General features: G+C 41.0%; 1 protein-coding gene across 1 annotated transcript in view; it reads left to right on the top strand.

Moving 5' to 3' along the window:
* Positions 1 to 6,711, top strand: part of LOC123762676 (neuroendocrine convertase 1) — a 41,521-nt gene extending 34,810 nt beyond the window's left edge. The window contains exons 12-14 of the mRNA XM_045749339.2: positions 4,459 to 4,575; positions 4,817 to 4,917; positions 5,468 to 6,711. Coding sequence (XP_045605295.2) covers positions 4,459 to 4,575; positions 4,817 to 4,917; positions 5,468 to 5,633 — 384 coding nt within the window. The 3' untranslated portion in view covers positions 5,634 to 6,711. The remainder of the gene's footprint in view (positions 1 to 4,458; positions 4,576 to 4,816; positions 4,918 to 5,467) is intronic.
* Positions 6,712 to 13,844: the final 7,133 nt, after the last annotated feature.

The following is a 13,844-nucleotide window of genomic DNA, read 5'->3' as shown; positions in this document are numbered from 1 at the left end:
GGCACTTCCTTAAGCCGAACACTCGTACACGCTTTCCTAAAATGACCTTTTCCATGACAGGTCCAACATTTCTCCTTACTAATACTACTTAACGTATAAGAAATCTTACCACAAGTACAAACTACTCCCGAGGAGGCAACACTGGGGGGATGGGCGGGGGAAGCAGGGTGGGGGTGGGGAATGTCGGAGGGGGAGGATATGACAGGAGGTATGAGGGAGGCGGGGAGGGCTAGTGGGGGGTTGAGGGACTGGGCGCAGGGCGGGGAGGGTGGAAGTGGAGGGAGAGTGGAGGGCGCGTGGATGAGTGACAGCGACTCCGGGTGGGGCGGGAGGGGTGGAAACTGAGGGGAAGGAGGGTGAGGGTGGACGGGTGGAGTGGGACAATACTGAGAGGGGAGGGGCTGAACAAGCAAGGTGTGGGTGGAGTGACCCTGAGTGGGGATAGTGGGGACGGTGGGAGGAAGTGGAGCAGAGTGGGTGGAGGGAACATGGGCGGGTAGGGTGGGAGGGAAATGGGTGGGGTAGGTGTAGGGAACTTGAGGCAGGAACTGAGAGGGAATAGAGGGGGATTGCAACCCTATGGAGAACCCCTTCCATTCCGATAACATCGGAGTGGACATATAAAATCAAACAAATTGCCAATAAAGATATAATTCCACAAAATAACACAATATCTGTAACTTTGTCACCGAGCGTCATATTAACATGAAAATTTAACACAATGTTCTATGTAACGAATGAACATTAAAAAGTAAATCAGAACAAACGCACACTCGCTGTACACACAATATACACCGCGCGGAGCGTCTACAGAAAGATGAAGGGACATAGGACAGTAACCTTCCCAAGTGGAGGAGAGGTATGACCGCGCGCCCAAGATGAAACAGGTGTTGATAACTTAGTATAAACAATCTCTCAGATCGTCGCATGAGAAACACATGTACACATATGTGCACACATGAGGCGGCAGGTGCACATACAACCTTATCGACACTGAAATTCCTTACACTTATAAAAAAGTCTGAGTAAAATAATAAAACAAAAAGTTATAGTATAATTAATTATGAATTCCCTTAACTAATTGTAAGACTACTCTCGTGGTGATTAAATCTACGATTGTTCCTCGGTAAGCTACGCCTGTTAACTACGTCTGACCCGCCCTTGGGGAAAAACATCCAACACTAGCAGCCGTCCTTCCTAAGACACAATTCACGACCAGAATGTTTGAGGTCAGTCTCGCTGCCAACATGACCCCCTCTATGATGATAACTCAGCTACACTCTAGGTGACGAAGCACCGTCTGCGGCCTTATCGTTAAGATCTAGAACTCGAGGCAACTCCATGTACCTCAGAAATATATCAGTAAGCGTCCTCCACTGATAATTTCCCAGACAACCTGCCGAACAGATTGCTGTACAACCTATAACTGGGTTGTACACCCCTGGAAGCTATGAAGAGAAACGAGAACTAATTTCTGTCCATAGATTTCAGAGCGACGCGCATACCCCAAACTTTCAACTAGTTTCCCGTATGTCGCACTAATCATAACACTTAAAATACGTGTGGCCCCGAGCAACGAAATCGCGAGCCCGCCTAAACTAACAAACAACTACTTGGCCAACTGAGCAGCCGCCGGCGCGCAGGACTCCAATAAAGTGTGAACACACCCACAATTTATTGGACCACCGCTAGCACCATTGTAACACCACTCTATTGTAACACTACTAAAATGTACCACTATAATGGAACACTAAACTATCCTGAGTAACACTTCCTCATCGGTTGCACTTGGTAACACTGTTATGGGCTGACATATGATGGTTACACCGGGACTACAAAGTACACTGCCAACAAGGAGATGCTAACACAGGATGAAATACGCTGCCACCATCTGCCTTGGACCATTGAGACTATATCAAGCAACGAGGCAAGAAACATTGCTTGACTTGGAGAGTACTTTCTATGACTGTCATTAATTATGGGACGGTTGTCAGCCACTATATCCAAAAGGCTAAGAGGATTCAACAATTGACACAGACGGGAAATTTAACGAGTTTATTGAGACCAAAATTATGTCAATCACTACTTATAAATGCTACACTAACACTGGCAAAAAGTTAAGAAATTTGGACATGGAACAAAAACTCAGAGATCACACACATTACCTTAAGCTATCTCTCTCCCGGGCTGAGATGTTCTTCACAGCCCCGCTTTCGATCCCGGGGTACCGCCCTCTGCCTCTCCTATATTCCTACAGGCCCTCTATATACAACCCCCACAGGGGGAGGGGGAGATCTGCTGTTGCTAGACCAAAAGTGTACAAACACTCAAGAAATATTTCAAAAAGCTTGTTTGACATTCACCATACACTCTTCAAGAGAGGAGTTATTAATTACGTGTGTGACTGACCTCTGACCTGGCCAAAAGGGGGAGATCCAGGGATGTTTACACATAAGAATCTGGAGTCTAATTTCCTTGCATGAAATATTACATACTTGAAACTATGCTGACTAAGACTAACCCAGGAATTTTTAATCAATATACAAGATAAACCGGAGGTCATCTGGGCTGACCTCTTGGAGAAGGCTTCCCTGGGTGTGAACTCTAAGGGGGGGGGAGATCATGGGTGTTACAAGATTACCATCCGAGTGCCGGCGGGGAAGTGGTTCAAATAGCTTCGGCTATCACTTCCTTATGTCCGGTCGTGATGGTCAAGCGGATTAAGGCATCCCTGTACATACCAGTTGCGTTGCTCCTGGCAGTATGGGTTCGAGTCACTTCTGGGGTGTGAGTTTTCAGTTGTATATAGTCCTGGGGACCATTCAGGCTTGTTTGCATATATATATATATATATATATATATATATATATATATATATATATATATATATATATATATATATATATATATATATATAATATATATATATATAATATATATATATAATAATGAGTTTGGTTGAGAATATATAGGAGATGCCTTGCATAGGCTTTCGACTGTGTTCTCTATCCTTATGTTTTTCTTTGTTATTGAACTTCCATTTTTTTTTAAACAAATCCACAAGGGCCGTGACGAGGATGTTCAGAGTGTTCCATTTGTTTTGTTTTGCGTGTAGCCAAGTGTGGTGTGCAGGTGGTGTACTACACCAAACATCTTGTGTAGCATTATTACCCCAGAGAGCCGACACAAGCATTTTTTCATCAGACGAGTATTTTCTTCAGAACTTCTTAAGTCATGCAGAGAATAGTTAACCCAACGCACACAATTCACTTCATTGTTTATTCCAAAGAATGTGTGTACAAAGAATATATTAGTAAATGTACAATTGTATGGACAGGAGTTTATTTTATTTATTTGTTTATTTATATATACAAGAGTTCTTGCTTTCTTGTACAGCCACTAGCACACGTAGCGTGTACAGTGGCTGTACATTAGCTAGTGGCTAATTCTGAGAAGTCAAAGAGTAGTCATTACAATGTTAAGTCTGCTCTAACAGCCAGAGCAGACCAGGCATCTAGTAAATCTAAGGGTACTGTTAACTCTAGTAGAGCCACATCAGGTTCCACAAGTTCGGCTGATGTCAAACAATGTAATTATTGTCACAAGAAAGGACATGTTGTCTGTCATTGTTTCAGGTTACATCCGGAATTACGGCCAAACGCCTTGATTGTGAGTAAAAGAAGGCCGGGTCATAATTCCGAGTTCAAGTTCAAGTATGTTTATTGAGACAAGAAAGAAATACATCTCAAAGGGGTAGAAATAGCTTAATTCCGAGACATTGTGTAAGGGCAAGCCACAGTGGCCAGGTAGTCATTTTACTGTTGGGTAAACAGTTAATGACTTGAGCCCAATAAATCTTCCCTGCAAAGATACGAACCCAGGATAAAGTGCTCGTGAAACGCCAGGAGAATGTCTTAACCACAACACACGGAAACTGGTAGAGTTATACATACTAATGAAACCACTATTACGCAAAGCGTTTCGAACCAACATCTTCAACCCCCCCCCCCCCCCCCCCCCGCCCCCCTTCCGTCACTGTTGGAGTTGCCTACAGGTTCCAGGATGGCGGTACAAATGAGTTTTCGAATTAACTGAGAATTTTTTGATACACAATAAACTCGCCAAAAATGACACCAATTTATCGGTGACTGCAACATAAACCATTGTCAACAAAATAATTATCGACTTTTATTTATTTAATTATTTATTTATTTAAATATTTGCAAGAAGATATATAAAGGGTTGTGAAGGTACATATTCATTGAAGATATGTTAGATTAAGTTGAATTTTCGTGCAAAGCCACTAACGTGCATAGCGGGTTAACATAACATAACATTTATGTTATGCCTTTAACTTATATTTTATTGCTAGAAATATATTGCAAATTTACAATTAGGAACAATATTGATGTGCTATTTACAAAAGTTTACATTGGAAGTGTTTTCTTCAACATACAGTCTGGCGTCAAAGAAAACGGAAGTATCGGGGACTTGGAGCTGGTACTGCACGGGACGAGGGAGGTCCCTCTACACATGGCGCACCAACACGCCTACAGGATCACTTACCAAAACCTGGTGGGTAGGATTATCTAACTCGAGATTATCACCACCAATATATTTCAAGATGCGTTTTAATTAATATAACAATAAAAATATACCTTCGCTTATTTATCCATTGTGGCTATATATCATAGTTTTCATTGCCATTATTCATATCGGTTCGTGTATGCATCACGCGGCTCAAGGAGTGACGACAGTTAAAATTAAGTCACTAATTTTGAGGCATTCAACAACGATATCTTCTCTTCCATCTCAGGGAGCCGACGAGGCGAAGGCGGAGGAGGACAAGGTGTATCTGAGCGCCCTACAGCTGCAGACGATGGCCTGGGACGAACTCCTCCAGTTATTGACCAAGAGGTGACCTTGATGCCCTCATTTTAACGTGTCTCCGTGAAGTAATAAGCGCACGTATCACAGTGGTCTACGCCCTCGGCTCACTCCCGAGGTACCCGGGGTACAACATATCTGCCCGGGGTTCAATCCCCGGGCAGAACAGAAACGGCTGGGCACGTTTCTTTTCACACAATGCCTCTGTTCGCGTACCAGTAAAATGGGTTACTGTGCCTGTTTACTGTTTACTTGGGCCTGTGGGTTAGACAGCTGTTGTGGGTTTCACCCTGGGAAAAGTCAGTAATTTGCCAAGGAGGATCTCGATAAGCCTGAGTACAGGCTTTCTGTCCCAGACAACGAGAATAAGCAGACGAGGAGTCACAATAACGTGGCTGAAATATGTTGACCAAACCACACACTGGAAAGTGAAGGGGCGACGACGTTTCGGTCCGTCCTGGACCATTCTCAAGTCGATTGCGACGAAACGTCGTTGTCTCTTCACTTTCTAGTGTGTGGTTTGGTCAACGAGAATAAGTTTAAATATGCAGACCCTACTGATGCTGTTGCATTCTTTCAGCACGCGATCCACGTTATCAAAGGAGGACATCGAATTGCTTCTGAAAGAAGGGCGTCTCGAATCTGTTGTGCGCAGCATCCACTCACAAGAGGAAACACTTAAATCCAAGCGTAACGCGAGTTTTGATTGGCGTCTTGTTTTGAATGAGTTAATGGCAAGAAGGTAACGACTGCAAACAAAGCTATTAAGACCATCAACAGTATCACATAAACGTAGAAACAGTTAGGTTAGGTTAGGGTACTCTACGAATAACAGTTCCAGTCAGCAGTTAACATTATTCACGAGAGAACCACCGAGGAGACGGTTCCGTATACAATTATGCATTATGTACCAATTGTCACTAAAGATGCTATGTGAACATGTGGAACGAAACACGCACATTATTCACAGCTATATATTTAAGCCTATATATATTTTTTTTAAGCTTGATAACATTTACTAAAACAATAAAGCTACTTTTATCTCCATCTTCTCGGTGTGATCGGTCCATAGGGCTTGATTTTATCTGTTTTTTTATGTTTCATTGGTCCAGTCACTTGGACTGGCCGGTACAGCAACTTCCTAGCTTTTTACAGATTGAAATTTCAGTATCTAATGGGCCAAGTGTTTGGGCACTGTTCCTTCGTCCCGTCCTTATATCCCAGCTCTTAGTCTCTCCTTATATCCCAACTCTTAGTCTGTCCTCATATCCCAGCTCTTAGTTTGTCCCCATATCCCAGCCCTTAGTCTGTCCTCATATCCCAGCTCTTAGTCCTCACATCCCAACTCTTAGCCTGTCCTCACATCCCAACTCTTAGTCTGACCTCACATCTCAACTCAGCCTGTCCTCACATCCCAACTCTTAGTCTGACCTCACATCCCAACTCTTAGCCTGTCCTCACATCCCAACTCTTAGTCTGACCTCACATCTCAACTCAGCCTGTCCTCACATCCCAACTCTTAGTCTGACCTCACATCCCAACTCTTAGTCTGACCTCATACCCCTTCTAAGTGCTATTTAGCCATGCTTCCTGATAATTTCCTTAGCCTGTTTTTCCAAAGGTCGAATAACTTCAGGAGTCCAGTGATTGGCTATGACCTAAATCCCCCACAGTCCAAGTCACTTCCTCTCGTACCGTACTCGAGCTGCGGGACTTTACGGACTTGGTGTCCTAACTCTTCCATACCACACTATAGCTGCTTCTTATATCTTAAAAGTGGATTTCTCTCCTATTTGTAATATATATATATATATATATATATATATATATATATATATATATATATATATATATATATATATATATATATATATATATATATGTTTCATTGAATATGACCGCATATTCTGTATTTATTATTTTCTGGTTTAGGGCTTCTATCCCTCTAACTATTTTCTTAGCATCAGGGCTTAATTGAAATAAGAACATAAGAACATAAGAACAAAGGTAACTGCAGAAGGCCTATTGGCCCATACGAGGCAGCTCCTATTCTATAACCACCCAATCCCACTCATATACTTGTCCAACCCGTGCTTGAAACAATCGAGGGACCCCACCTCCACAATGTTACGCGGCAATTGGTTCCACAAATCAACAACCCTGTTACTGAACCAGTATTTACCCAAGTCTTTCCTAAATCTAAACTTATCCAATTTATATCCATTGTTTCGTGTTCTGTCCTGTGTTGATACTTTTAATACCCTATTAATATCCCCCCGGTTATGTCCATTCATCCACTTGTAAACCTCTATCATGTCACCCCTAACTCTTCGCCTTTCCAGTGAATGCAACTTAAGCTTTGTTAATCTTTCTTCATATGAAAGATTTCTAATTTGGGGAATTAACTTAGTCATCCTACGCTGGACACGTTCAAGTGAATTTATATCCATTCTATAATATGGCGACCAAAACTGAACTGCATAATCTAAATGGGGCCTAACTAGAGCAAGATATAGCTTGAGAACCACACCAGGTGTCTTGTTACTAACGCTGCGATTAATAAATCCAAGTGTCCGATTTGCCTTATTACGAACATTTATGCATTGATCCTTTTGTTTTAAATTCTTACTAATCATAACTCCCAGATCCCTTTCGCAATCCGACTTCGCAATCACAACACCATCTAGCTCGTATCTTGTAACTCTATCATCATTACCTAACCTCAGAACTTTACATTTATCAGCATTAAACTGCATCTGCCAATCCTTTGACCATTTCAAAACCCTATCTAGATCAACTTGAAGTGATAGTGAGTCCTCCTCCGAATTAATTTCCCTACCGATTTTCGTATCATCGGCAAATTTGCAAATTTTGCTACTCAAACCTGAATCTAAATCATTTATATATATTATAAACAACAGAGGTCCCAGGACAGAGCCTTGAGGCACTCCACTTACAACATTTTCCCACTCTGACTTGATTCCATTTATACTAACTCTCTGTTTCCTTTGGTATAGCCATGCCCTAATCCAGCTTAATATAGCACCCCCAATACCATGAGACTCTATTTTTTTAATCAGTCTTTCATGTGGCACTGTATCAAAAGCTTTGCTAAAGTCAAGGTATACAACATCGCAATCCTTACCACTATCAACTGCCTCAACAATGCTAGAATAAAAAGATAACAAATTTGTTAAACATGAACGGCCATTTATAAAACCATGTTGCGACTCAATTATTAATTTATGTTTTTCAAGATGAAGACGAATTTTATTTGCTATTATAGATTCGAGTAACTTTCCCACAATAGACGTTAGGCTAATTGGTCGATAGTTAGACGCAAATGATCTATCTCCTTTCTTAAAAACTGGTATCACATTAGCAACTTTCCAAAACTCTGGCACTCTGCCTGACTCTATTGATTTATTAAATATGGTTGACAGTGGGTCACAAAGCTCCTCTTTGCATTCTTTAAGCACCCTAGCAAACACTTCATCCGGCCCTGGGGATTTGTTTGGTTTGAGTTTTACTATTTGTTTAAGAACATCCTCCCTGGTAACTGCTAAACTCGTCAACCTGTCCTCGTCCCCACCCACATAGACTTGTTCGGCTGAAGGCATATTGTTAAGTTCCTCTTTAGTAAATACAGATACAAAATATTTATTAAAAATACTACTCATCTCTTCATCACTATCTGTTATTTGACCTGTCTCAGTTTTTAATGGACCTATCCTTTCCCTAGTCTTAGTACGATATAACTGAAAAAACCCTTTAGGATTTGTCTTTGCTTGCCCTGCTATGCGAACTTCATAGTTTCTTTTTGCTTTCCTTATCTCTTTTTTAACATTTCTAACCAGTTGTACGAATTCCTGTTCTAAAGTGATCTCCCCATTTTTAATCCTTTTGTACCAAGCTCTCTTTTTACCTATAAGGTTCTTCAAATTCTTTGTTATCCACTTTGGGTCATTAGTATACGATCTATTCAATTTGTATGGTATACTACGTTCCTGTGCTTTGTTTAGAATATTCTTAAATAAGTTATATATTGAATCCACATCGAAATCCCCATTTAAGTCACCTATCGCTGGGTTCATGTCTCGCTCCAAGACCGGCCCACACCCCATACCCAAGCCTTTCCAATCAATTTGACCCAAAAAATTTCTTAGGCTATTAAAATCAGCTTTTCGAAAATCTGGCACTTTAACAGAATTTTCTCCTACTGGTCTATTCCATTCTATGCTAAATCTGATTTCTTTGTGATCACTGCTCCCTAGCTCACTCCCTATTTCGATGTCATTAATTTGCGTTTCCCTGTTAGTTAACACTAAATCTAAAATATTATTTTCCCGTGTTGGTTCCTTAATGTGTTGCGTAAGAAAGCAATCGTCAATTAATTCTAGAAAATCTTCTGCTTCACTATTCCCTGTTTTGTTCAACCAGTTTATTCCGCTAAAATTAAAGTCACCCATGACATAAATACTGTTAGATCTAGATGCTCTAGATATTTCATCCCATAGATGCTTTGCTTCCATTCTGTCTAAATTTGGTGGCCTATATATTACTCCTATTATAATATTATTAGCTTTTTCGTTTAATTCAATCCAAATAGTTTCTGTGTGTGGCTCTGTTTTGATTCCCTCTTTGAGACTACATTTCAAATTATCCCTAACATATATGGCTACTCCACCTCCTCGTCTAATATATCTATCTGTGTGAAATAGTTTAAATCCATATATTTGATATTCAGCTAATAGTTCTCTATTTTCTACATTCATCCACGTTTCGGTAAGTGCAATAATATCTATTTTTTCTGTGCAGACAAGAGCATTTAATTCGTTAATTTTATTTCTTAGACTTCTACTGTTAGTGTAATATACCCTAAGTGAATTGTTATTTTGCGGACCTTCTCTTTCCCTGATCGTTTTGCCAATTCCTTTCTCCCACAAACACATACTTTTATTACCTCCTTCCTCCAAATCAATTCCCATACCTCTATCTACTAACAGTTTAAACCCAAACAAACACCTCTAACCACTTCTTCTAGCGAGTTCGCAACAGCAACAACCCCAGCTCTCGATAGATGCACCCCATCACGAGCATACATTTCATTTCTTCCATAGAAGTGTTCCCAGTTGTCTATGAAAGATATTGCATTTGATTTGCAATATCTTTCCAGCCGGCAATTGACACCAAGTGCCCTCGATATCCATTCATTTCCCACTCCCTTTCTTGGAAGAATGCCACATATGATCGGGATTCCTCCCTTGCTCCTAACTAACTCTATGGCTGTTTTATACCTCTGAATCAGTTCCTCACTCCTGACTCGACCAACATCATTTCCTCCCACGCTAATGCAAATAATGGGATTGTTCCCATTACCAGCCATAATATCATTCATGTTGTTTATAATATCACCAATGCCAGCTCCGGGATAGCAAACCCTTAACCTGTTCCCCCTATCTCTAGCACAAAACGTTCTATCCAAATACCTTATCTGGGAATCTCCCACAACTAATGTTTGCTTAGGTACTTCCTTTACTTTCTGAGGGGCCTGCGCTTCCTTTCTCTTCGTTGCTTTCCCTTTTGCGCGATCCACAGTCTCTCCACAGCACTCGTCCTCCAAAACGTCAAATGAATTTGAAGTTGCTATGGCGTTTGAAGGCGGCTTTATCAAAGTCTTCTTAAGGCCCCTGTCTTTCGCAACTCTCCAAGACGAGGTCCCTTTACTGCTGGTCTCCTCCTTCGTTACTTCTCGTTGTTTTTTAAGCTGACGCACCTCCTCCCGCAGAGAGTCCAACTCTGTCCTCAGGGCTCCCACTAGAGTCACCAGGTCCTTCACTACAACTTCCATATTGCTATGATAATATAACAACACTCAGGAGCTCCGGTTAACACAACCTCTCACTGTGACTTCACCTGACCGACTGACTTCACCTGACCGACTCAAATAGGAGTTCTCCAAAACTCATTTTCGTACTTTTAAGGTGAAGAAAAGAAGTGATTTACTATAGAGTGTATTACACTTATTTGTATAATTTGCACGACGTTTCGAACCTCCATGGTTCATTCTCAAGTGAACAGATCTTACAATACTAGTTGATTTTATACCCGCATTAGGTCAGGTGATAATACAATGAAGGTGAAAACATGGGGGGGATACATAAGGGATAAACATAGGGGCTGCAGAAGGCTTATTGGCCCATACGAGGCATCTCCTATCCAAACACAAAGATTAATCCAGTGTAATTGGCCTGTTATGTTGGACATTGTCTTCTGTGTTGGCATCGAATGCCAACACAATGCCATTCAACGCATCGAATGCTGTGTTCGATGCCAACACAGAAGACAATGTCCAACATAACAGGCCAATTACACTGGATTAATCTTTGTGTTTGGATAGGAGATGCCTCGTATGGGCCAATAAGCTTCTGCAGCCCTATGTTTATCCCTTATGTATCCCCCCATGTTTTCACCTTCATTGTATTATCACCTGACCTAATGCGGGTATAAAATCAACTAGTATTGTAAGATCTGTTCACTTGAGAATGAACCATGGAGGTTCGAAACGTCGTGCAAATTATACAAATAAGTGTAATACACTCTATAGTAAATCACTTCTTTTCTTCACCTTAAAAGTACGAAAATGAGTTTTGGAGAACTCCTATTTCAATTAAGCCCTGATGCTAAGAAAATAGTTAGAGAAACCAGAAAATAATAAATACAGAATATGCGGTCATATTCAATGAAACATGTTTGAAAGAAAACCTGCTGCCAGTATACACCAATATATATATATATATATATATATATATATATATATATATATATATATATATATATATATATATATATATATATATATAAAACGTTATTTAATTTCCAATTAAAGGTATTTTCATTTAGTTTGTTTTAATAAATTTCAATATAAATGTTTATATTATGAGAGTGTGTGAGGAAAGTTGGCACTCGTCCACATTACCCGTTACCATCATAACTCTACGGGAGGGGTCCAGACGGACGCCTCTAAAGCAGGTGATATATATTATGTGTAATGAGGTGCTACCAGGCGCTCTGAAATTGGCTATTTACTTGGCATCACCAGTTACCACTCGGGACTAATTGGAAATACCTGGAAGCCATACCTTGCATACCTGAATTCTTAACTAAGGAAATATGGGAGTTATATCTGTGTGTAAATCGGGGTGTTATGGGCGCGTTCCCTTCAGTGTTGGGAGTGAGCTTCCCGCTTTCAGTGATGCTCTGTACGTGATAAACCCCCCCCCCCCCCGCCCTCACTATGTCACAAGCATCTAACATCTGTAATTTGACCTTCAAATATGGGCACGAACCAATACAGATCTTTGTTGACTAGACCACACACTAGAAAGTGAAGGGACGACGACGGACGTTTCGGTCCGTCCTGGACCATTCTTAAGTCGATTGCGTCGCCTGCAATACAGATCTTATTATATATCTGTTTATTACTCTTAATTCAAGAAATGCGTTCAATTTTCAGTGTTTCAATTCTATTCAGTGTTTCGAGTCTATTCAGTGTATTATATTCGTAAAGTACGCATGTATTCCCTGCGTACATACTTCAGTCCCTCATACACCAACAGACCTTTCTGCTCAACTTGGGCCTCTAAAATACGACACCGTCTCTCTACCAGAAGAGCCCATCCTCTTGAACACAGAAGCTCATCATCAAAATATTGGTTAAATGCTCGTTAATCCGAACGCCAAACCCACTGTTTATGAATGAGAAACACTTTATGGACGACTCACAACTGATTACAGTCGTACTTTTCTTGAGTCTTTCGCTGTCACCTTGTGCTCCATCGCATTTCTCTGGAGCAACGTATCCTCAGACTATGCTCGTCCAAGCCGCAGTTTTCCCTCAAAAAGCGCATTCGTCAGATGTTTTTTCTCCCATAAACAGAGGAGGGAGAAGGAGATGCAGAACTCTGCCAGTGTTTTGGTGCTGAGCTGAAGCAATTCCCAACAGAGCCAAAGCACCTACAGTAGCCTGACCTAGATATAAGTATCCCAAAATTATATATACTAATATATATATATATGCTATTATAAAATACAGTTCATATTATAAAGTTTAAAAGTATAGCGAGAGGTCTACAGAAAGCTGTGACTGCCTCTTTTAGTAGCCGTAATAAAGATCTTGTGTGAGACTGTGGCTTTCATTACATCAGCTTCTCTAGTGGATTTTTTTGTATTCTGGTGTCCCTTTTATGTCGGTCAGTCTTTCTTCTGGTAGTATCTTTTGTCTTAGAAAGCGGGGATCAGAGGGCAGCCATGGGTTCATCATGAAGGGCAGCCATGGGTTCATCATGAAGGGCAGCCATGGGTTCATCATGAAGGGCAGCCATGGGTTCATCGTGAAGGGCAGCCATGGGTTCATCATGAAGGGCAGCCATGGGTTCATCGTGAAGGGCAGCCATGGGTTCATCATGAAGGGCAGCCATAGGTTCATCATGAAAACTTCTCGGAAGCTTCAGTTAAGGTCTACACACACACACACACACACACACACACACACACACACACACACACACACACACACACACACACACACACACACACACACACACACACTTCCATATCATTCTTTGTGCATTCTGATGGCTTGGTGATTTACCCACATCTGCCTTCTAATGTGGCTACATAAATACTTTACGCTGGTCCTTGGCGTTGAATGCCAGGTCATTTTTATACTGCTTCTCTACTGTTCTCTAAATTGCTGCGTATTCATTCGCATTATTTATATATTTATACTGTAGTTCATCTCTGTTTTGTGCTTACTGTCTTGTCCTTTTATCTCCATTCATTGCCTGTAAAACCATGGATGTGTTAATCTTGGCTTATAGGCGGTATAGATCTCTCATCCACTTTGCAGTTGTTCAGTATGATGTCCATCATGTCTTGCGTGGTTTTTTTCTCTT

The sequence above is a fragment of the Procambarus clarkii genome, chromosome 27 (assembly GCF_040958095.1).
Source record: "Procambarus clarkii isolate CNS0578487 chromosome 27, FALCON_Pclarkii_2.0, whole genome shotgun sequence".
Lineage (NCBI taxonomy): Eukaryota > Metazoa > Arthropoda > Malacostraca > Decapoda > Cambaridae > Procambarus > Procambarus clarkii.
Note: the sequence above shows the minus strand (reverse complement) of the source record. Positions and strands in the feature narration are given on the sequence as shown.